The sequence below is a fragment of the Nelumbo nucifera genome, chromosome 1, assembly GCF_055504915.1.
Source record: "Nelumbo nucifera cultivar China Antique chromosome 1, China Antique-T2T, whole genome shotgun sequence".
NCBI classification, from domain to species: domain Eukaryota; kingdom Viridiplantae; phylum Streptophyta; class Magnoliopsida; order Proteales; family Nelumbonaceae; genus Nelumbo; species Nelumbo nucifera.
In genome coordinates, this window is record NC_142649.1 from 82,749,573 (window position 1) to 82,775,137 (window position 25,565).

The following is a 25,565-nucleotide window of genomic DNA, read 5'->3' on the forward strand; positions in this document are numbered from 1 at the left end:
TATCTAAAATCAATACCAAAAAGGGAAAAAACATTAACGAAGAGAGAACTATAGAATAAGGCTAATATATCTTGCAAAATTACAACATAAACTTGATAAATGAACCAAAATTTAACAGTTCTCTTAAAATTCCACCTTTAGGTACACTCTTAAATAAAAGGAAAAAAAAAATAAACAAAGACGAACAAAGAACAGTTCCCTATTCCCCTTCCTAGTTCCTACAAATGGCCGATGACAGGAAAAACATGGAAGTCTTTGTGAGACCGAGATCTCTAGCCTCCTCTGTAATGATATCTTTGTCCTCTCAATATCCTGAAGATTCAATACAATAAATTATTTTCCCAGAAAATAGAAACATGCGTATGTACAATATACATAAAATAGAAGGTGATGCAAAATGGTAAAGAAGTAAGATACATTGAGAAAAATTGTCAAAACACAAAAAGTTTATTGCATTCTACTGCCTGCAAAAACTCGTCTTTAGGCTTCTTCCATCATATTCATAGGCCATCACCCAAAGAACACTGAATGTCCCTATCCCTAACAGTGTATAACACTAAATAGCATAAAAGGGAAGGAGAAGGTATAGTAAGTAGCCAGCTCCGTGATTTAACATGAACTTCTTCAATCTCCAGCATTTAAAATAAATCTAAAAATACACACTAAACCAGCTCAATAAAAGTTTCCATGGATCCACAAATACTAGATGAACACATGCACATAAATGTGCTTTCGTAAAGAATTACCATCAATACAATTGATAATCCAGCTGGACTAAAAGAATCTTAACGATCAAAATTGACCATCTAAAATGAGTGTATTCCTAGCACGTAAGCAGTTGTGCTACTCACAATGGAGCCATGAGACACTACCCATAATGGCAACAGATAAAAGAATATTTACATAGAAGATCCACCAAAAATTACAATAAAAAATACCAGATATAAGTTTTTATTTGGTATTATATACAACACATTACAGGAGATTCGGAGGTGAGGCACAAGAGCAGAGTAGGGTTCACATGAGGCCCACTGGCCATTTCCCAGAGAGCCTGGGGTTCGGGTGGGTTCGATCCTGCACCTCCTATTTTGAGGGTTGCCAAGTGACCATCTCAACAACTGGATCATTGGCACCAGATAGAAGTTGGTTCTACTCAAAGGACGCATCACACAACCCAACAACATTCGATTATAGACTGCAGTGACAATTGGGATTTCTAGTGATTCGTTGCATTTCATATTTGTTTGGACCATTTCATATTTCATAAACAAAAAATGACTTGTAAACTCTTTGTATGCAGATACTCAAGACTACAATTTTCCTTTTATCTTTGAATATACAGATTCAGCTGAACTGTACTTCCTTTGAAAGTCTGCTGCTACTTTCTTGCCAAATCATCCAAAATACTTCTGCTGGAAATGTATTCCATATAATTCTTCCTCTCTTGTTCAAGCTTTCCAATCTCCACCCTTTCAATAACTCCTCAATTGAAGCAAGAAAACACTCTCTGGCAGCAAATATCATCATAATCCTAGAAAAGATTGTGTAAGCAAATTTGCAGTTAAGTAAGACGTGATCTGCCAATTCCATATGCTCTTCACACAATTCACATTCTGCTTTGTTCATCACTATCCCCCTCTTTATCAGGTTGTCCCTGGTTAAAATCTTGTTCCAAGAAGCAGTGCAAACAAAGAAAGATACTTATGAGGGCACATTTCCACGCCACACAACATTAGCAAAGGAAAGCACTAGTCTCTTGCCTTGTTATTTGGGTATAAAAAGTCTTCCCAGAAATTGGTCAGAACCTTCCCAATTCCACACTCTCCTATCCTCCCTACTGGTGTCAATTTGGGTACTATGTAAAACAACAATAGTTCTTGGAAACCTTCACTCCCTTAATCTTAGCCCATGAAGCACTAGATTAACATGCAAGCCATAGTTTTCAAGGTGTCTACGCTATTCTGGGAGACACTGGGGCGCTTAGTTGCCTAGTCGCCTATGCAGGCACCTAGACAATTTTTTTTTTATCAGAAACGATAACTTTCGTTAGAGATAAATTAACCTGAAATACAGAATTCAACCCTTATTAGAAAAGGTTGATCCAATAAACATCAAGCATTACAGCACTGCCCAAAAAAGACTCTCCCTTGCAGTCCCTTGTTTTGCTAGGGCGTCAGCAAAACCATTTGCTGATCTCCTTACCCACTTGAACCAAACACTCAGCTGCCCTGATTGCATCCACCCAATTACCAATTTGGAGTCTCCCTCTATCTCAATCTGCTGTAGCCCCAACTGGTTGGCCAGTTTTACACCTTGATGTAGTGCCAAGATTTCCGCTCTTGAGGAATCTCCAACTCCTATTGGACCTGAAAACAAAGCCATTATCTTGCCTTCATTATCTCTGAAAACACCTCCTATACCAGATGGGCCTGGATTACCAATAGAGCTTCCATCAAAGTTCAGTTTCACCCTTTGTTGTGCCGGTGGGGACCAAACTTCCTGTATCATAGCTTTGGAAGTAGTAGTAGATGCCACAATACCCCAACTTCTATGAATGTCTTCAACTGAGAAATCATTAAAAAGATCACAGGATTCCAACCAATGGATATCCTTAGTAGTTATTCCTTCCACAACCTCTTCCTTCGATCTACATCTGCCTTTAAAGATCCTATTGTTTCTTTCCTCCCACACTGACCACAATACAACAGCTCTAGTGGCTCTCCACATAATCCTTCCACGAACGTTGGTTGCCTGTAAAAAGTTGGATCAAAGAGGTTCACCAGGCTTGAGGTGGGAGTTCACCTGTAGCCAAAGAGAGAAGAGAACCAAGACCAAATAAAGAACACAAAGGGACATGAGATTCGTAAATGTGAAATTGTCTCACTAGAACCCAAACAGAGGCAACAAACATGGGGGGAGAGGCACATATTTGGCCTCTTTTTCTGCAATAAATCCAAGGTGTTGATTTTTTGGAGTACCACTTCCCAACAAAAGACCTGAATTTTAGGGGGTACAAGGCTACCCCACACCTCCTTTGAAGGAAAGTTCCCCACAAGGTTAGAGGTCTGAAGCAAAATGTTATAGAAAGAAGAGCAATTGAAAAAACCAGAAGGGGAAGGTTTCCAAATTCTGCTATCTCTACAGGACTGATCAAGAAAGACTTCCCCTAACTGAGTGATCAAATCACCAACCATCCCCATTTCAGAATCCCTTAGACCTCTTCTCAAGCTCAAATCCCAGGAGTTATCAACAAACACTGAAGAGATCACTTTTCTTTTGTTTTCAGACAAGGAGTAAATAGAAGGAAATCTATCTCTAAGGGAGTTTTCACCAACCCAAATATCTTCCCAAAACAAGACTTTATTTCCAACGCAGACATCATATTTGAAATAAGGAAGCATAAGAGGCAAAATACCTTGAATAGCTTTCCAAGGAGAACACTGAGAAGCCCCAGGGTCGAGTCCTGCATCCCAACTGTTATCTACTAATCCATGAATACTAACAATCACTCTAGACCAAAGTCTGTCTTGTTCCATCAATAGTCTCCAAATCCATTTCCCCAGCAAAACCATGTTTCTTAATCTTATATTTCCTAACCCAAGGCCTCCATCATCCCTACTCCTAGAAACCACCTCCCACTTCACTAAGTGATCCTTCTTAGTATCCCCTGGTTCCCACAAGAAATCCCTCATTATCTTCTCTAACAGATTAACTACTTTCATTGGTACTCTAAAGGTAGACAAGAAATAAACTGGCAGGTTGGCTAAGGCTGACTTGATTAAGGTTATCCTACCCCCTAAAGAGATGTAATTTCTCTTCCAATTTGCTAACCTCTTGGAGAATCTTTCAATTACAGGGCCAAAAACTCTCAACCATTGGGTTCCCTCCCAATGGTAGCCCCAAATATTGTAAAGGCCAGCCCCCCACTTCACACCCCAAAATCCTAGCTAGGGAATCCACCTCCTCTTCGCCTAGATTGAGCCCTGCCACACAACTTTTTCCCCAATACATTTATGATTGGATTTCCTTTCAAATTGAAGCACTAGACTCTTTAAGTTCCATAATTCCCCTTCCTCCCCGTCACAAAACAAGATGATGTCATCTGCAAATTGTAAATGTGTGACCACCACCTCCTCCCTACCAATCCTCCAACCTCTTATCAAATTGTTAAAATCGGCCCTCGAAATCAAGGCACTCAACACATCAGCTACTAGGGTAAAGAGGAATGGGGACAATGGATCTCCTTGCCTAATACCCCTCTTTGCAGGAAAGAAACCCCTAGCTACACCATTCACCAATATTGAGAAATGACATGAAGAAATGCATCCCTTTACCCAACTGCACCATCTCTCCCCAAACCCTCTCTGCTTGAGAACCTCTAGTAAAAAATCCCAGTCCACCATGTCATATGCCTTTTCAAGATCCAATTTGCAAACCAACCCCTTTTTCCTTTCTCCTCCTCTTCACCTCAACACATTCAATGGAAATAAGTATTTGATCTACAATTTGTCTTCCTTCTACAAAGGCCCCTTGATACGGAGAGTGTCCTCTTCTTAGGAACCAAGGCAATAAAAGTTGCATTTGCTCCCAAGTTAAATTTGCCTCTCATAGAGCTCTTCAAAAACCTCCAACAAATCCTCTCTAATTATCTCCCAACAATCTTGATAGAAGGCCATCGAAAAGCCATCAGGCCCAGAAGCTTTAGCTCAATCCATGGAGAATATTGCATTTCTCACTTCTTGGGCCTCAAATCTTCTTTCCAAAGATTCCAATAAGACACTATCTTCCACCCTCCACTCCAAGTCCTCTAAGCTCTCACTAGGTGTCCCTGGGTTGTCATACACTAATTTGAAGTGATTAACCAAAGCTTGAGCTATATCATCTTCCCTTATCAGCAATTGCCCATCCCACTCCAATTTTGAAACGGAATTCTTCCTTCTCCTCCCATTTGCCAACGAATGAAAAAACCTTGTATTGATGTCCCCTTCCTTTAGCCATTTGCACCTAGATTTTTGCCTCCAACTTATCTCCTCCTTCCGAAGAAGATCTTCCAGTTCCTATTTCAAATTCCATCTTTCCACCCTACCCTCTTCCCCCAGCCTTCTTTCAGCTTCTAGTCCATCTAGCTCCTGCACTTTCTGACTGATTTCCACTTTCCTTTGCTCTAATCTACCAAAAACCTCTTTATTCCAAATCTTGAGTCTAGCTTTCAAGAGTTGTAATTTCTTGTAAAACCTATACCCCTTCCATCGGAATTCCACTTGGTCCACTTTTGTTATGGGCCCAGGAATATGATCTCATCATGGGTCGGTCCACGGGAGAAACCTCATGTTTTCCCTTGTTCCTCCCTTTTCTTGAGGAACCTATTTTGGCGCCTTAATGGTGATTTGTTCAAGAGATCACCAACTCTCCTCACTCTTTTGTTGACTGAAATTTCCGATGCCTTTATTGAATAATATCAGCTCCTTAAATAGGAGATTACAAGAGATAAGAGTCCTACTTTTAGGAAGACTCCTTGCTAATTAGGAAGACTCCCTACTAATCTATCCTACTGAACTGATAAGATAAGATAAGACTCCCTTAATCTATCCTACTGAACTGATAAGATAAGATAAGACTCCCTTAATCTATCCTATTGAACTGATAAGATAAGAACTGTATCTAGCTAAAATTAGATAAGATGAGAATCAACAAATCTTGCTCCCTTTACTGCTGCTACCGGCGGTGATATGTCTTCCCAATAAAAGCGTCCACATCATTACTCCCCTCCTGGACTAAGAGCTTGTCCTCAAGCTCGAATTCAGGATGAGTGTCTTGAAACACAGTCAAAAGAATCCAGGATAGATGGAATGATTTTGCCCTCCTGGATCGGGTTCCAATGAAGAGGGTTCATCCTCATCTTCCTCTTATTCCACCAGAAGGCAGAAAAGTCTCTTGCACTTGTTGCCCTGCTGAGTAAAGTTCATCACAATTAAAACACTGTCCCCTCGCCTTGCGTTCTGCCACCTCAGCCCTAGACAAGTGCTTAATAGGGGGTGCAACAATGCTGCTCTCCACACTGGGTGCTGATTTGGAATTGTTGCTCGTTTGTGGTTTCCGTTCTTGGCTGGCTACTGAAGATGGAGCCATTCCGAGTGGTTCCGGGGATGCCCATGTTGCTGGAGGCTCTGATACCGAGTTGTTATGGGCCCGAGAATAGGATCTCGTCACGGGTCGGCCCACGGGGAAAACCTCCTGTTTTCCCTTGTTCCTCCCTTTTCTTGAGGAACCTATTTTGGCGCCTTAATGGTGATTTGTCCAAGAGATCACCAACTCTCCTCACCCTTTTCTTGACTGAAATTTTCGATGCCTTTATTGAATAATATCAGCTCCTTAAATAAATGATTACAAGAGATAAGAGTCCTGCTTTTAGGAAGACTCCTTGCTAATTAGGAAGACTCCCTACTAATCTATCCTACTGAACTGATAAGATAAGATAAGACTCCCTTAATCTATCCTACTGAACTGATAAGATAAGATAAGACTGAACTGATAAGATAAGATAAGACTCCCTTAATCTATCCTACTGAACTGATAAGATAAGACTGAACTGATAAGATAAGATAAGACTCCCTTAATCTATCCTACTAAACTGATAAGATAAGAACTGTATCTAGCTAGAATTAGATAAGATGAGAATCAGCAAATCTTGCTCCCTTTACTGCTGCTGCCGACGGTGATTTGTCTTCCCAATAAAAGCATCCACATCAACTTCCCACCATTCTTTTACCTTAGCTAGAAACTCTGGATGAAGTAACCACATGTTTTCAAACCTAAAAGGGCACGGGCCTCCATCTAGTCTTTCTTGAGACAACCTGATTGGGCAATGATCTGAAATAGGTCTCGGCAATGTTGTAACACATAAAATCCCCCATTCAGCTTCCCAATCCACTGTAAAGAGGAACCTGTCCAATCGACAACAGGTAGGGTTTTCTTGGAAGTAACCACATGTTTTCAAACCTAAAAGGGCACAGGCCTCCATCTAGTCTTTCTTGAGACAACCTGATTGGGCAATGATCTGAAATAGGTCTTGGCAATGCTATAACACATAAAATCCCCCGTTCAGCTTCCCAATCCACTGTAAAGAGGAATCTGTCCAATCGACAACAGGTAGGGTTTTCTTGGAAGTTTGACCAGGTAGAATTTGCTTGCTAAAGAGGGAGGTCCCGCAATGTAAAATTCTCCACAAAGATATTAAACTTCCTCATGCTAGATGTAATCCTACGACTAGGGTTATTGGCCTCGTTTAAGAATCTTATTATGTTGAAATCCCCACCCAAACACCAAGGGCCATCCCACAAACCCCTAACAGCTGCTAGTTCTTCCCAGAAACCTTCCCTTTCCCTGTAAGAGGTGGGACCATAGACATTAGTTAGCACCCAAGCCCACCCATCTTCCTTTCAGACAATTTTGATTCTTGTATTAAGACCACATCCAGCTTTTCTCTTCTCAAGAAGTCTTTGATTACTCGCCTTTTCTTTGAACTCCCCAAACCTCTTACATTCCAGCTTATTAACTTCATGGACAAACAAATCAGGTAGCCCCAACCAAACCACCCTCTTTACTCCTTTTTTCTATCCTTCCTACCCCCACTCGCTTTATCATAAACCACCTCACTCTTCAACCTCTCCACCTCACTCAACTTTTTCTTCCTCTTCTTAGAAAGCTCTCCTACCTTCTTACTAGACTCTTCCACCTTCTCAATTCCTTCTAGTTTCTTACCTGACCCCTTCTTCTTCTTTTTCGGTTGTCCTTTTGATTTTCCACTGTATCCACTTTTCTCCACTGTATTGGGAAATTGAATAATCTCCTCCTCAACCCTAACCTCTTTTCACATCCAGCACCTCTTCCATTCTGGTTCTAAATAGTTCCAAGATCAACTCCCAAATTTTGTCCCCTAGTTCTCTCTCTTTTGCTTCTGAATTTATCTCCCCCACTACCTCTATCACTTGTCCCGAATCAAACGAATTGGAAGACTTTAAAGCTGGGCTGGAATCACTTGTAGGCCAGACACAAACAGGACTTTGGGGAAACAGAGTTAGTAACCAAAAACTGAACCTGAAAACAATCCAAAACTTGGGAGGAAGAAGACGCAATATGAGTTGTTGGAATAGCTTGAGCCCCTTTTGTTTGACTCTCGCTGGGAATAGGACCCTCGGAATCAAGATCTGGATTGACTGCAGTGGGAAGCGAGCAGTTTATAGCTCTGCTTGGAGGAACCAGATTGTCAACACACACAGTACAAGCACCCATTCCCTGGTCCTTACAAAGGACCGAATCCCCTTTTCTCCCTGTTTCGGTTTTCTCCTCACCCGAGCCTGTTTTCTTTCTTTCCAACTCCTTTCTAGGCCGAACCAACTCTCCTGGAAGTGTACAAGCCTCTTCTTCGAAGAGTAACTTTAATACTGGGTCATCTTCCTCCCCAAACCTTGAACGACATTTACTCTGTATACTACCATAGCTGGACTCTTCAGCATACAACTCCTCTTTCAGAGACTCATCATCTACACTTACCCAATCTGAAGCAGAATCCTCCTCTTCTAACCTCATGCGATTATATCTCGGATTAGGTTTATTCGGGCTAGTGGAGTAAGAGACCAGTCTTGAATACCACGCTAAAGTCGGACCAGACAAACGTTTTTCTTCCGAGCTAGTTGCAGACCAATCTGAAGAGGACGAAGATATATACCACAGCGAATGTCCATAATCTTTTGAACCTTGTTCCACCTCACGTGCCTATTTGAGTGGTCACCTGATTTATCTATGGGCTTACTTGCTGTTGGAGTCTTATTTCCAGGCCCATCCACATTAAGTTTAAGACTGGGCCCACCAGTACCCCTCCTACCATTGGCCCATCTTTATAATTTTGAACCTGACCCAGTCTTTTTAAAAGTTTAGTATTGGTTCCCTGATTGCAGGCCTGGGCCATATCAAATGACAATCCACCTGGTTGTTGTTCCAATCTACCTCCACCTGTCACCACCTTTGGACACTTGTTCAAATTCAAAAAGTCTTCTGACAGACTTTCTCCACCTTTGGACATTACTACCTGAGCAAAAGTCCTAGTCCGATCCTCTGATTTGCCAATTAAAGTGAAAGACTGGGGTACTGCTTTCCTATCCCTTGCTTTTACAGTTTCCCTCCCAGTGTTAACTCGAACCTTGGAGGTCACATCATCTTCGTCTTCCCCACTCCTCCCCAATCTCCACCATCTAGCTTCTGTAGAAGTTACAAAACCCTGAGTTCTACATTATCTTAAGTTAAATCCAAAGACCTTGGGATAAGCTCTGGCTTTGCTCCAGCTACATTAATCTGCACGGCACTCAGGTTGGAAGCATCAAAGGAAACCATCTTGCCTCCACATAGCTTCGCAACTTTCCCGAATACTTCCATCTTCCATAGATGGAAAGGCAACCCAATAATTTTCAGATTGATAAGTTCTGTGGGTTGTACCAACTGTACATTGCAAAAAGGCTTCCATTTCTCCAACAACACCACACCTTGCTCTGTTACAATCGAAGCAGTAGCAAAATCCAAAAGAATCCCCTGAAAATACACTACAGCCTTGTGGTTGTCAAAGGGAGAAATCTGCAACACCTCTGTAGTCTTCAATATCTGTTGGACTTCTTCACCTAGTCTCTCCCAATCTTTTACTTTCTTGTTTACCGAGAGGACAAGTTTAAGCTGCCAATCCTCTTTAGGTTTGTTCACCCACAATTTCACCAAACCTAGTCCAGCATCAATCTGCAATTTACTTTCCGTCCCCATCTCCTCTCCTGGGATCTCCCTGAAAACTTTCCTTGACTGCCCTTCAGATTGTTCCTTAATTTTTTCACCATCTTTTAGGGCACTTTCTCTGTCATTAATTACCACCATAAACTCCTGAATTGCTTCTGCTAACTGGTCCCATCCCGAGGCCTCCCTTCCTTCAGGGAAACAGGTAAACTGCTTCAGCCCCTCACCAAAGTGTTCCTGCACTCCCAAAAACCTCCCGTACTTGTTCTCTTTTCTTTCAGCCACATACTTCCTGTTTTGTTCCAATAGACAGTACCTCCACTCCCTTGATTTTTCTGTTATTTTAGCTCCATCGAGAACTCCTTGGAACCATGGTACCGCCCTTCCTTCGAGAATCAAAGAAGCTTTACTCGATTCTACAATCTTTAGAGAGAGTCCACTTCTAGTCCAGAGTTCTTCCAAGATGAAAGTCTTTGCTTCCACCTTCAACATTTTCTTCCATCTTTTTGCTCGCAGGAACTGATCTTCCCTCCCTCTTTCCAAGCTTCCCCCGCTGACCTTCATGTTTTTCTTCGCACTCAATGCCCAACCCAGCCCAACCTAGCTACTAGAGCACAAACAGGCCCAACGCTAAACATGTCATTATCACAGAAAATTTTGGCAAAATGATATCCCATGGTCAACAAACTATATCAAAGGAAATCGGCACCTAGACAAATTTTATAATATAAAAAACTAAGTTTTGGATAGTTCCCTAGTTTTATATACCATTCAGCATGTATATTAATTGAAAAAATAGCAATTCTCTTTCCTCTAAAAATGTGGCAAATCATCAAATCTAAAAGATAAAAATCTTTTACATATATTAATTTCATTATTTTCAAAAATAATACTACTATAATAAGCATTTAATAGAGCAATTTCATATCAATTAGCAACTAAAGAAGGTTATTAACTTTATATGATAAATATTCAAGATGGAAAGTAAAATAGAAAAAACAAGGATGGGTTTTCTGTTTTATTTAATTAGAGAGAGAGAGTATAAAAAAACAGAACCACTTTATAATTCTATTCTTTCTTTTTTTTTTCTTTCTTTCTTTTTCTCTCCTCAAAACCCTTTGATCTTTTAAATTTCAGTAGTAAAACATTAAAACAAGTATAATTAATATATATAGCATATAATAAAATCTTTTAATGCATACATTAATAAGATACGCCAATACAAATGATATTATAAAAGGCGCCCCTTGTCATTTTTGTCACCTAGGTGGGCACTTAGTCACCAAAAAGGGTGCCTAGTTGCTAAAAGTAAAGGCGTTTGGGTGAGGCACCCAGCCAAGGGCACCTAGTCCCCTAGGCGACGCTTTGACAACTATGATGCAAACCCCATTTTTATCTATATAAAAAAAATGCAAACCCCATTTTCTATGCAGAAAGATATACCAACTTGGCTTTCTAAATGTTTCTTGTAAATTCTCTCTTCCTAGTGGTGACAACCTAACTTGTTATGACAACCAGATCTGAACAATTTCCCCTCATGATATATATGACCATAGTGATTTTCCAACGTCTGTTGCAGTCATGACAATATGAATACAAGACATCATCATCATCATCCAATTCTTATCCTAACTATATGGGGTCAGCTAGAAAATATGAATACAAGACAGAACAGAATAATCTGCTAGTTTGACCTCAAAGGGGATTGCACCTAATGCCACTGTCAGCACATTTTCCCTTCTTAAGATGCAAAGGGAATCTTACATTATTCAGATGAATGAACTTCCATAAAGGTGGCATGTTTCCTGAAAAGTGGAATATCCAATAGATACCGTTGCAGTTCAGGCAAGGTAATGCCATTATGTAAAATAACCCTCTTAAACCTTGATATGCCAAGCATGACTATTTTGGTATTCAATTCCCTTGCAATCCATCTAACCTGGGCGTTCAACCAAGACATAGATTCTCTAATTTCATGTAGAAGTTGTTCTAGTTTCCAGGGAACTGTAGCACTTTTTGGCACCATCAACATGCATTCTTGGAATTTTACCATCAATTTCAAAAGAGATCTGAAGTTGTAATGCTGTACACAATTTACTTGGAATCCATCTAACCTGGATGCTCAACCAAGAGATAGATTCTCTAATTTCTTTCAGAAGATGTATTAGTTTCCATTAGCTGGTCCCACTTTTTTACCCAATAAATACCCAATCAATGCAACCATCAACTTTTTAAAATCCCACTTATCCCATCTAGTTTGAGGTTCCTTACGGAACCATAATCCAACTAAAGGCTGACACTCTTACCAATTAGGGGTGGCAACGCAGCTCCAGGGGGGGGGGGGGGAGCATTGAATGTAGGAAGACCTCAAGATATCACTATACATCCCAAGTCCTGATCTGCTCAAATATTCCATTTCTAACTTCACGTTTTCAAAGTTTACATTGACCAGAATAAGCAATGAAATCCTTCGTTTAAGTGTAAAATAACATCATTGGGTGACAATACATGGTAAAGCATGGTCACTACAATAATAATAGACCGTGGATGGTAAATAACTATAAAAATATTAACCCTTAGACTAGAAAATAACATAGCATTGCATTACTCATAAAAAAAAAAAGAAAATAACATAGCATTGCCACATAACAAAACACTTTGTTTATAGGGTGAATAACATCTTAAGTTGCAAAATATTGGACCTATAAGAGTTCAATATTCTCCTAAAAATACTAAAAGTGCCAAGAGCCCATATTTACAAATTCACACTTGTGTAAATTAGAAAATCTAAAGGGCCTGAAAATACAAGAATAGTAAAACAGATAAACAGAAAACCTGAAAACACTAGAACAATTCCGTATGTTCAAACATCAAGGAGGACTGTGGGGAAAAGTATATCACCTTCAAGCCTCAGCGTCAACTTCCTTTTCTTCCACTTCATTTGCAGAAGCAATAGCCTCACCACCGTTAGCATCTTCTTCCGCTGGGGGCTGCACTTGTTCCTCCTCTGGTAATGGCTCCTCCACATAATCATTCTCAAATGCATCTGCAGGAACCTCATAAATCCTTACTTGTGGTTTGGATGGGTCCTTAACTAGAACATATTTTCCCTCATTCAGTTTCATGCACAAATCAACAATGGATTTAACAATCCCCCACATGTTTGAGGTGTTCAAATTGATCTGTGTCGCAAATTCCCTTGGTTTATAGCCAACCACAGATAAGATGACATGATTAAAATGATCCCGGGGATGAACTCTTGAAACGTATCCCAACTTCATTACGTCAGCACTTGCCAGCAATGCCTGAGCAGTCCACTTAGCAAGTTTGTTTGCATTGTTTTTCAGTTCAGTAGCCAGCACAGCTCCTCTCTGTGTCTCCAACTTCTGCCTCCAGTCAACTCCCGAATACTTGGGATCAAACTCATTGAGCGCATTCAAAGTCAAGAAAGACCTCTGCCCTTTCACATCTGAGACACTCTGGGCCTCACACCGTGCAACAAGATACATGTCATCGTCAAGCTTCCACCGCCTGTAGCGATAAGCAACAGAAGCAACTTCTTCCCCTTCAGCAGCAAATGGATTTGGCTCTTCAAAGGTCACCTTATTCCCATCCCTAACCAAAACCTGCTGTGAGAAATTCTGGTTAATATAAGCAGCCTCGACACTCAAAGAATATGCAGAATTAATATCTTCCTTGGCCTCCGGCAGTGGCTCCTGCGATGTCTCATTAACAGAAAGCAGATCAAGCTGCGAACCATCTCTCTTATCGAAAAACAACTTATTCCCAACTCGCTGAATGACAATATCCCAGGAGTAAACCGATCTGGGGGCACACATCAGAGTCGAAAGAATCGAATCAGTAGCAAAGACAGTTGCTTTATCCTCGTTGGCAAGGCGGCGGATGATGGGATCGTCGGTGGTAGTAACCTTAAAGAAGTTGCGGTTTTTGAAGCGCTCCAGACGTTTCTCGTTCTTAGGATTAACACGGTCATAGGATCGGTCATAGAATTCGAGAGCACCGCAAACAAGGAGGTCATCAGGGTCCGGAACTGAGAAAGACAGTTTTGAGAATGTAGAGAACGGGATTTGATCAAGCATGGTCCATTCCGGCTGAATATCGACGGATGACTTGAAGACAGCAGCTTCACGACGGGGAACATTAGAGCCAGAGCGGTTGAGATTGTAGAGGCGGTCGCGGCGGGCACGTTCTTTCTCAGCTTCGCGCTTGCGGGCTTCGACTTCTTCGTCACGGCGTTGAGGCAGCTGGCGTTGCTGTTGGAAACGCCACCTAGGGCCGAATCTGGGGCGCGGAGGGGGCTTGCCGTCGACGAGGCGGAAAGTAGAATCATCATCGGCGGCAAGGGCAGCGGAAGATTCGTCCAGGGCAAAATCGAAAACAGCATCTGAGGGGTTCCGGGGGTTGTTGCGAGATGGGTTGTAGTTGCGTGTCCAGTCAGCGATGCGACCGAGTTTCTCCGAACGTGAGAAGGGAGCGAAGGGGACGTTACTGGGGTGATTAGAGAGGAGCGGAGCGGGTGTGTCCGGCGGTCCCCATCCGTCCGGATTGAAGGGAACTGCTCCCACCTCGAAACCTACCATTGTGGGAAGAAGAAGAAGAAGAGATTAGCTTTGTTTGGTTTGTGATCAGTAGAGTGGGCGTGGATGATTCGCAGAGATGAGAAAGAAAGAGGAGAGTGAAACGAGGAACAAGCAACTCATAAACCCTAGATGGACTCCTAGAGTGAATGAAGAAAGTATGAAACGAGCGCTGCGAGTGGGAATGGGCCGGATGGCAATTTGGCAATGGGTATAACTAAGTACCATTGAAAGCCCAACACCAGCCCATTAAATAAACGGGCTTTATACTTTGGCCCGGGAAAAGGACTGAAAAAAAATTGCCTTGCCAAAGTCCACATCCTGAAAAGTCTATGAGTATAGTTTGCGTTTTACTAAAATACCCCCTATAAGATAATTTAGCATTCCATAGATGGGAGTGGAAAATAATAGTTTTGAGTCTTTTGACCTCAACATTCCTTCAAACAAATTTAATATACAGAAAACAAAATGGAAATATCATTATTGTCACTAGTAAAACACCGTCAACGTCAAAAACTCTATTCCATAAAATTTATTGTTTATTTGAAGAAGGAAGACAAACCATTGCAGAGAAAGCCCTTTTTTATGTGAAAGCCTCCGAAATGGACAATGAGGCCTAAGTCCACATCTGCTGACTACAAAATTGTAGAGCAGAACACCCTACAGGTGCAAATTTGGAACGTCTCCTCTTGTGCTATTTGTTGTCATTCATGGGAGATGTTCTCGGTTTGGGACTTTGGTATTTGTGCACAGGATGTGGCTAGGGTTTTGTGTTCAGTAGATCTGAGCTCATGAGGCCCATTTCAGAAGGGTGAAACTTTGGGCTCCGTTTGGAAGGAAGTCAAATACATGTACAGTGCAAAACCATATATTTTGTTTCATTTTGTATGTATTTATATATATAATCGTATTTGTACACTTTCCAAACTGAGACTTGATTTTTTTTTGTTTTTTTGATTGGGCTGCTTTCATTAAACTGCTATGATAAGCTATTAAAAGAAGCTACATCAGAGAGCCATCTTCTTAGCCGAAGCAAAGCATATTTAGGCTTTACAGGTTTGTTCCCAAACATTGCTTATAAGCTATCTGAGTGGAGCCTACCTTACAAAGCCGGTTTGCGAGGTGACGGGGCAAGACCAGCCCCAAATCAAGACCCGAAGACCTGTTTTACCCAAGTTGTTGAATTTGTTCTTCATATAGTTATATTGATGATAACTATTGTGGCTCATGTAGTTGAATTCTTTTGAGTTGGGCAATTGCATATAAAATAAATGTTGAACAATGTGTTCAATCCATCGTTCATAGATAGGATTGGTTCAGTCAAACCCTAAATCCACTAAAAAGCAAACGTCTATCAACTTAATCAAAAGGCAGTCCAGCTTCGGACTTTGAACATTTATTAGGTTTTGAAAGGGCCCAACCCAATAGAGTTGGGATGTCTTGCCAATAAAACGCGTTCCAATACCTTAGACACCACACATGTCACTATGAAATTGGGACTCACCACAAAAATGGAACTTGTCATGCATAGATGTACAGTGTCGAATGATGTTGGTAGGGTGTTGGAACGTATTTATTAATTGGCGATTCGGATTCGATCTAAAAAGCTCGGGCCCAGTGCAGTAAAGAATTGCCTGTGGATATTGAAAGTTGGTGATTGATCAATGTTAATAAACATAGATAGCCAACCCTGAGATAAAAGGATTGGAAGAAATAAGAATTTTTTTCCTTTTTGTATTCATGTATTTATTTTCAATATTTTGTTTCCAAGTCCTTTGAATATTATCTATTTGCTTTCTTAATGAATTTCTATTTAGGTTTTGGTTAGATATCAACACCTCGTTCACCTGTTGACTTACTCAACCCCCCAAGTACTTTATTCAATATGTTGTTTGTTTGAGGTTGAGTTATTTATTCCACCCAAAGTTTAAAATATTGATATGCTTGAGGAGTGGCGCATCGGTAGCCTTTTTTTTAGTTTTTCTTTAATCTGATTTAGAAGGGCCAGTTTAAGGTTCATTCATCCTCTGAACTGATCGGGGCCCGAAACACCCCATATCGGAAAACCCCCGTACGATACGTATCAATTAATATGACCCAATACATATCGATAATTTGAACATTGATTCCACCCTTCCATTAATTTCTAGTCAATTTAAGTGATGGAAAGTGCTCACATGATATTTAATTTCCAATTTCTCCCAACTGCATTTTACCCTTTTATAATTTGAGATATATATTTTTTATACTTTTGGACAAAAATACTCCTAGTTTATATTTTTTGAAGGGACAAATTACTGTCAAGGTGGAATGAAAGGTAATAGGTTCACAAACAATAAAATAAAGTAAGAGCTTTAGGATGATAAAAACTGTATTTAATATTTATACATGAGTCTTATTAGGGTTGTATGCACTTGGCCGATTTGGGTTGGGTTTTACGAATGGACCCCCAAAAGCCTGAGACTGCCGTGTGATTATGACGTGTGGTCTGTATTTACACACTCCAAGGTGGATTCCTATTGGGGATCCAACATCCCGCTAGTGGGTAACTAGCAGATCCGAACCCATTTGAAGAGGGGATTTGTAGGAGAAAAGGAAATAAATGGGACCTGTTTCTTTATTTGGAGGTGGCATAATTGGAGATAGAGCAACAAAGTTGAAATTTGAAAAGGAATTTAGAGAGTGACAAATTGTAAGAGAACTATACTTTTGTGAAAGGAAATTCATAAAAAGTGATGAAGGGGAGATTTCTCTTGCATATATAACTTTCTCTATTTTTTTTATCCTTCCTAGTGTTGATTGCTTATCATGTAATAAAATGATGTATTTACATAAATATTATGCACAATTATGTAAAGTTTATAATTTATTTTTTATTTTTGGCTTCATGGGCTACACAACCAGGGGTAATAACCCATCCACCCAATAGTTTAATTTTTAGAATTTTTTATTTTTTATTTTTATGACAATAAAGCGATTTTGGATCTGAATCTTACCTGAATATATGTGATATTTTAGATTTTGGATCAGATTTTTATTTGAGGATTCAATAATTAGATTGGATGCAGATTTTGGATCGGACATGACAATAGTGAAGGACAGATTCAGTCCGACTGAAGGTAGGGTTGGTTTCAATTTTGTTCAAGAAAAATGCTAATTGGTTCTCCTTACAAATCAATCTTATGCCACACATATGGAATAATATTCTGTGTGGAACAACCTATACTCACATTTGAAGGGAGATCAAATCAGCCCCCCACAATGATAATATCTCCCAATGATAATATAAAAAATGATGATGTCATCATTGGAAGATGTTCCTAATACAAGGTAGAGATGTGCTGTGGGACATTGTGGGGGCTGATTTGAACTCATTTCAAGGACAAATTTGAATGCATACAATGTTTGTGGATGTGTGGTGCATGATACATTTGTAAGACTAGTAAATGTGCATGTGTGTTGCATATGGTAGTTTATCAATAAAATAACACAATAACAAAAAAAAATAGTAGTAATAATAAAAAAGTAAGTAATTGAAGCATGGTGTATATTGGTCAAGACAATGACCTATTTGACCAGGCCAATAGCTTATAGATGAGACATTTGTTTTCTTTTTTCTTTTATATTTTAGCTATTTCCATTAATTGCAATAATTCTCATTTTTCAAACTTTTATGTTTGATGAATATATAATATTAAAGACATACTTATTTTTCTATAAATTTGATAATGTTTTCTATATTTTTATTATTTAATTTATGACATCAAAAGTTTACTTGTTTGACTAAGAGGGAAATGTGGTTTTGTCCGATTTCTAAAACATTGGTATTTTTATCAGTATTTTTTTTATCTCATGATCAAATGGTTGACCCATCATCAGTTCAGTACTTTGGGTCCATTTATCATCAAATTACTTGTTTGTAAAAACCATTTGCTCGATCAACAATATATTAATTTAACTATTTGAACCATTGAACTATTCAACCTTGTTAGTGGGATCACAAATTAGACACTAATTCTCTTTTTTTACTTGTTGGTAAAAACCATTGAACCATTGAACTATTTCACCTTGTTTCCTTCATTCAGAAAAATAAATTTTTATTTATTACATTTATAATATTGTTAATATGACAAATACATAACATTAATTAGATATATATTTTTATCTATTAGTTTTTATTATTTAATTATGACATCATGATTAACCTATTTGGCTTAAAACGATGAACTGTTGACTCACCATCTAAGCGGAAAAATGGTTTTACTATTAGATTGTTTTAAAATTTGTATTTCATTTACATCACTAATAGAATAATTATCATTTATCAGTTATCACACTTATTTTTGTTTAATTTGATTTATATATAATATTAGAGATGCATCTAATTTTTTCTTTTCTTTTCTGTGTTTTCATAATTCTTTGTATTCTCTATTTTTAAAAATTTTATTATTTAACTATGACACTTGATCCATTTGACCCAAATGGTTGAACCGTTGACCTGCTGCATAAATACAAAAATGGTCTTATTTTTGTGTCGGCTTTAAATTTTGTATTATATTTTCATCATTAATAAAAAATTTCTTATTTTTCATAATTATTTTTTGTTTAATATGACAATTATACTATTGGTGATGTCATGATGTGCCAAATTTTTTTAATTGTCAATTTTTATAGTTTTATATATTTTAAAAGTTTTAGTGTTTAATTATGACATAATGGCTTGACTTGTTTTGACTTAATTGGTTGAACTACTTACCCACAACTTGAAAAAAAAAAGTTTTATTTGCTGGTCTATTTTAAAATATATGTTTTTATATCATTAAAACTATTACCCATTGATTTAATTAGTGGAATTTAATGATGAGAAACAAATCTAACATAAATATAGGATTCAATGAGACAGAATGGTAGTTAGTACCATAAAAATAGGTTTCATGGCAAGGGGAATACACTTAATAATTATATTTAAATTATAATTTCTATCCTCAAAATAGAAAGGGACTAAATTAAGAAAAAGAATATTTTGGTTAAAAAATGTCCAAAAGTCATTGGAGCTGATGAGGGCGGATTTGGCCCTCCAATGACATTATGACACCTGGCACCTCAGAACAACTAGGTGACACTCGGGACCACTTTGGCAACAACTTGCCTTCGCTAAGTTGATGGTGTCCCACCAGGCGTAGCTTGGCACAGACGCGACCTGGCGGCCTAGCCCTGGCGCAACCTGGCCCTGGCACGATCTGGCAGCTTGGCCCTAGCACGACCTGGCCCTAGCACGAGCTGGCAGCCTGGCCCTAGCACGAGCTGGCGGCCTGGCCCAGGCGTGACCTGGCGGCCTAACAAAGGCCAACCTGACAACCCCGAGGAGCTCACCACCGTACCCCGCATTTTACGGGATTGTGACTTGTAACAATTATATTAGCTCACCCACTCCTCGAGTCAGGCGGAAATGGGCAACCTTACTAGTTGGTGGCTTTATCCCCATCTAACACGAAAGCAGGTCTCATCACAGCGGGAATCCATGAACTTCTCCACCTAACCCACGAGGACTCCAGTATATAAAGACCTCACTTCCCAAGGGAGAAAGATGGATGGTAATCTTTGCTCTCTAGCTCTCTCATTCTCTTATATCATCTTCAAGCTCTCTACTACTATACTGTGCTAACTTAGCCATCGGAGTGTCCCCGTCAGGTAAGCCACCCCGGGTCCTCTGACATTTGGTTCCTTGTAGGCCTCTAAAAGAGCAACAAAGCTCATCACCAGGGAGCTCGGCATCAAGATAGCTCACCACCAGGCAGCTCATCAAGGTAGCTCACCTCCAAGCAACTCGTCAAGGTAGTTCACCACCAGGCAGTTTATCACCAGGTAGCTCACCACTAGGTAGCTCGACATCAGGTAGTTCGCCACTAGGTAACTCGCCACCAGGCAGCTCGCCACCAGGGAGCTCCACTTCAGCCTCTAAGTCACAGGCCACTTAGGAGCAGACGAGTTGACGAGGTACTTAGCCAAAAAATGATACGTGACCAGAAACCGTTACATCAGGAGCTATTCCCACTTTTTATAGTAGTATAGGTTAATGCTGGTATGACATCTAAGGTGTTTAATTTAATTTTGTATTAAAAAGTTGATGGAATTAGAATGTGACAACTCAAAAAAGAGTTGTGCCTTTTCACTTTTCAAATGGGGCATTGCTGTAATGGTTTCACCATAAAACATAAAAAGGAGTTTAAAGACAGCGGTAGAAAAATGCATTAATATCAATTATTATCTATGCATCATTAGGCAACACAATTTGCATAGTTCAATTCATATCATTAGGAAACCATTTGGAACCAATAAAATGTTATTTTTTGCATGGTTTTCAAACCGTCATTGACCCGGATGGTCGAATTGTTCGGCATGGGAACCTTCCAAGAAACCGGTTTCGCTTTACCCTTAACCTAGTCCTTGGCCAAAAACCGTTGAATCAGTCAATGACCCATTGACTTGGGTGGTCGGTTCGTCAACCCATTCAACAGTTTTGGCTGCTTTTTTATTTTAATTATTATTTTTTTATTTTTTATCAGAATGGGCCATTTGTTCGAACCAAATGGTGAATTGTCGACCTAGAAACCGATGGCCAGAACAGTTCCCTTTTTGGGTTGTTTTTTAAAACCATGCTTTTTTGTTCTATTTGTCTGCAGTGCAAATCTGTTTTGGATATAAATTTTGCAATCTGTTCGGTTTGCATCCATTTATTTTAAGTATGATTTACACTCTATCTGATGCAAAATTTGCATTTTTTGTCACATCTGCATTCATTGACAGTGCAAATTTTGTATCTAAAAACTGATGTAAAATTTGCACCACTTTCATTCCACTTTATTTTTCTCTCATAAATTGAGGATCACATCATTGTCCTTTGTACCCTACTCCTAAAAGCCCCATTTTACTGCCTCCATTATCGTTCATATAAACTTGGAACCACAGATCTAAAAACAAAGTAAACTAGAACATATCTATCGACAAAAGAAAAAGTAACCAGAATTTATCTATCAACAAAAGAAGTAAACCAGAATTTATACTCAGACCATTTGCACTCCTATGTATTCACATCGTATTTTTTTTTGGTCAATAGCCTCACATCAGTACAAATGAAATTCAAACTGCAAACAAAATACAAGGATTTACACTCTACATATTTGTATTTATACTCCTTTCAAACTGAGCCTTAATACAAATACAACTATATAAAATTAATACAAGATTTTTGCACTGAACATATTTGTCTTTGCAATTATTCCAAAGAGAGCCTTAATTTACCACACAGAATATTTCTAGCATTATGGGTTGAAGATCATGAGGCATGATATTGGGGACCAGCTGTTTTGTAACTTGTGCATAGCTATGTTACCTTGAACCGCTATGCCCATGGTTTTAGTCATCAGCCCTGGACTAAGTGACAGGATCTGCTCCTCACAAATGGCTGCCTCACAGGTACATCAGAACATTTCCTATGAATAATAACCAATAAGTACGAGAGATATTTCCAATATATGATAGGATGTGCGTGTGATAGGCCAGGCGTGAGGAGCAGATCCGTCTCCTGGATTAAAACCACAGCATGGCAGAATTCTCCTCAATTTATCTTATGTACCGTACTTTTTTTTTGTTAGAACCTTTTTTAGGAGACATGGTACCTTCTCCTTACAGCTGGAACTAATGTATACAATAAATTATATATAGATTTCCTCTGTCCTTTGTGTGTTAATACATCAAAAGACATTTTTAATGGAATATTTTTTTTCACTTTTCTTATTAAAGCAATTCTACGGTACGGAGGTACATATGATAATTGGTAAAGCATTATAAGGCTGTAAATCTCGTGCACCCAACTCCCCAATCCATTCGAAAGAAATGCCCGGACCACATTACAATAGTGCTTTTTACAGCCTAAAATAGTGCTTTTGCAGTGGCAAAATGTTCCCCAATTGGAGTAGGTGTTTTATTTATATTAATTCATTTCTTCTTTTATATATATATATACAATGTTTTTATGTTGATGCAATTTAATACTTATAATATTTAGTTAAATAATGTTTCATTAAGCTGCCTAAACATGCTTATAAAATCCCAAACCTAAGGAGATTAATTAATTTGAAACCCAACCCTACACAATTGAGTATACTTTTTTATACTAAAATTGTGATTTTTTCTTTCTAAAATTTATGGAGACAATTTTGTTCTTTTCTTTAATTCTACGACCAATAACTTCTTTTATTGGGCAAAAAGAAAATCACTAACAACATACATTCCCATCATATCAGAAAGGTCATACATGTATGTAAAATTTACACATAAGAATTGAATATTACCTTTGATGCAATAATTTAATTTGTGGGCCAATCCTTTATACTTTGCATCTGTTTTCTTTTTCGAAAGAGGGACTCTTCACTCCATACGCTCTCACGTGGGTCACAGCAATAAACCACAAGACAACCTATTACCTTGTTGCCTCTATTTTTGTAACGTATATTTTATACATAAAAAAATCTGCATCAAGCTAGCCAAATCTCTGTATATATCTTTAATTCCAAGATCAGTGCCCTCCATTCAGAATCTGAACTCTCTCTAGCTTTACAATGAGTCCCTGCTGTATAAAGAACTTTTGATTAGAACTAACAAAAACCATACCTGTCTGTAACTGCTTTTCCTGCAGTTGGATCAAAAGATTCATCCACTGTTAATGGTGAATGGGAGTCGGGAGAGCACTCTTTTTCTTTCTTTCTTTGAAACATTTCGTTGCTTTGTTTTCGGAACAATTATTTATTTTCTTTACTACTTTAAGTTTATGTCACTTCACAATCGTTGGCATGTTTATAGGTATGCACGAAGTCAGGAACAAATCCAAAATGAGAGAGAGAGAAAGAGAGAGAGAGAGTTATGCCACTGCAGACAAAAGAGTTACGCCACCCCACCCTTGACAAACCTGACTGAGTGCAGTTGATGAGTAGGGTGAAGTGTGAGTTTTGAGATTTATTTCCAGAACAACTGGAGAAGAAATTCAATCAATTTTCTGAGGAAGAATGGAAAGCATCTAATTCCTATAAAGATTAAATCTAGACATGTTTAGTGACTTAGCTTGAATGTCTGTGATCTCTGTTACAGTTAGGCTCAGTTTGGAAAGAGTGCAAATATAATACATACAAAATACAAGATTTTGCACTCTACATATTTGTATTTATACTCCTTCCAAATTGAGTATAACACTAGCTAGCTAGAGTTACTCCAATTCAAGCTTCCCATAGCATCTAATTCCAATTGCAAGCTACAGTTACTTCATTTTAAAGAATTTGACAGACAAATTAAGTTGAGTTGTCAGTTTTTGACAAATTAAGCAAGCTCAATCCCATATTAGTGATGTGGGCATCCCCACCACCAATGAAGGTTTATTGGGGTTTATCTTAACAAAGACTGATCAAACAGACAAGGATCATCCAGGGACAGCAAACAAACCATCAATAACATTCTACAGAGAGGTCGTCCTCACGATGAAATGCAGTCTGAAAGTTATCGATTCCAAACTTTTCTTACACTTGAATATTGATTGGCTTTATTCTATATGCTTCCAATATTGATTGATTGGCTCTTTTCCTTCTCTACCCAGTGAAGCTGTGAAGCGTAAGGTGTTTGATTATTTAGCGTGTGACAGCTGCTTGCGCTGGTCTGGTCAGTGAGTCCAGCGTTAGACACATAGACCCACCACCCAAGGCCATACAAGCAAGGTCTGACACCAATACAGGACCCACGGTTTGACTTGCATATGGACAACCCAGTGCTGTATATGTGCTGTATTTTCACGCCCATGTATGTACATAGCCTGGAGTTGCTGGAGAAGTTTAGTCAGAGAGTCAGAGACTCAGAGTTCACACTCCTTCACTGTCTCAATTTCAAATTTAAGGGATTTGGGTCGTCTAATAAGGATCAGGACTACTGACCCACAACCCCATCCCGGCCCCTATCAACCTGCTGATGGGTTTGCTAATAATGGCCGTCCCAATCTTTATTGGGTTCAATCTCTTTTCTGGTGAAAATATCAGTGACCCAGAATTTATCTTATTTCAGGGATTACAAGGAGAACCCATGATAATATTAAAGTTGATGGAGGGTCCAGAAAGGTGATTACTGAAATGGGTTAGAGAGCAGAGAACTGTATCTGTATGAAGAGGCCCTCGTTTGCAGTGACTAAACCAGCTGATGCAGGATTAATTCCCTTCCCTGTTTTGGTATTCATGAAATGAAAATTGGTGGTCCATCTTCAACCATATATATATCTCAGATCTCTAGTAAGAGAACACTTCGCCACATGCTTGTATCCTAAATAAAGCACTGTCACACTAATTATCTATGGCCGGTACTTTTAGACTTGTTGCGTATACAGATTCAAAAGGGGTTTACTGTTTTGCCTTTGTCCCATTCAGGATATCATTGCTATTCATATAACTTTTTATGGCCTCTCCAATATTGGTAGGGTAGTAGATATTGACTGTCGATATATACCTTGATGGCTCTTCATATGTATGCATGACTTTTTCTTTTTTTATTTTTTTTCACTGGATGTTGCATTGATTGGTGAATGGGTGATTCGTTGATGGCCTCGCATCTGATTGATATCACATGTGATTTTATTGCCCTATTAAGTAAAGTTTTATGGGGTTAGGATTGAATAATATAATCCAGACCTGGTTTATCTCAGCTTTAATTATTGTTTAAATTACCCAACCAAATCAAAACCCATGTTAATTATGACCCAAATTAAGCAGAATTCAGACAGGTTCAAGCCTATCTCCATAAGTTTTTGCTTCATGAACAAGTTCAGCTCATCTTACAGAGAAAGGTCACCCAAATCCTCACTGCTGTATCAACAAATTCAACTCTAACTTGAAAAATCCCAAGGCAGTTCTCCCTGAACTGATAAGTAACCAAAGTTGTTCCCTCCGTATAAGATTAGTAGAACCGCTGAAGTACTTGAGATTGTAGTGTAAGAATGACCCGGTTGGGTCATGACCCGATTTGTGGCCCGTCATAGTGGCCACAACTTGGGTTGGTCAAAACTCTAGAGAGTTCCGAACATGAGTTCATTGGGAATGAGTTGGGAGACCTCCCACAATCACTCCATGTTTGTAGGAGTGTAATTGAATTTGAATTTAAAAT

The 25,565-nt window shown here is 39.0% G+C and overlaps 1 protein-coding gene across 1 annotated transcript; it reads right to left on the reverse strand.

Annotated features, from left to right (window-relative positions):
- Nucleotides 1-33: 33 nt before the first annotated feature.
- On the reverse strand, nucleotides 34-14,558 carry LOC104599405 (eukaryotic translation initiation factor 3 subunit D-like). Its single transcript, XM_010261922.3, has 2 exons — nucleotides 12,676-14,558; nucleotides 34-312 (listed from the first exon to the last, which is right to left on the reverse strand). The coding sequence occupies exon 1, from the start codon at nucleotides 14,373-14,375 to the stop codon at nucleotides 12,678-12,680; it is 1,698 nt and encodes a 565-aa protein (XP_010260224.1). The 5' UTR covers nucleotides 14,376-14,558; the 3' UTR covers nucleotides 34-312; nucleotides 12,676-12,677.
- Between the last annotated feature and the right edge of the window lie 11,007 nt (nucleotides 14,559-25,565).

Excerpts from the sequence above, each read along its gene's own strand:
- LOC104599405 (XM_010261922.3), bottom strand. The coding sequence starts at position 14,375 with ATGGTAGGTTTCGAGGTGGGAGCAGTTCCCTTCAATCCGGACGGATGG.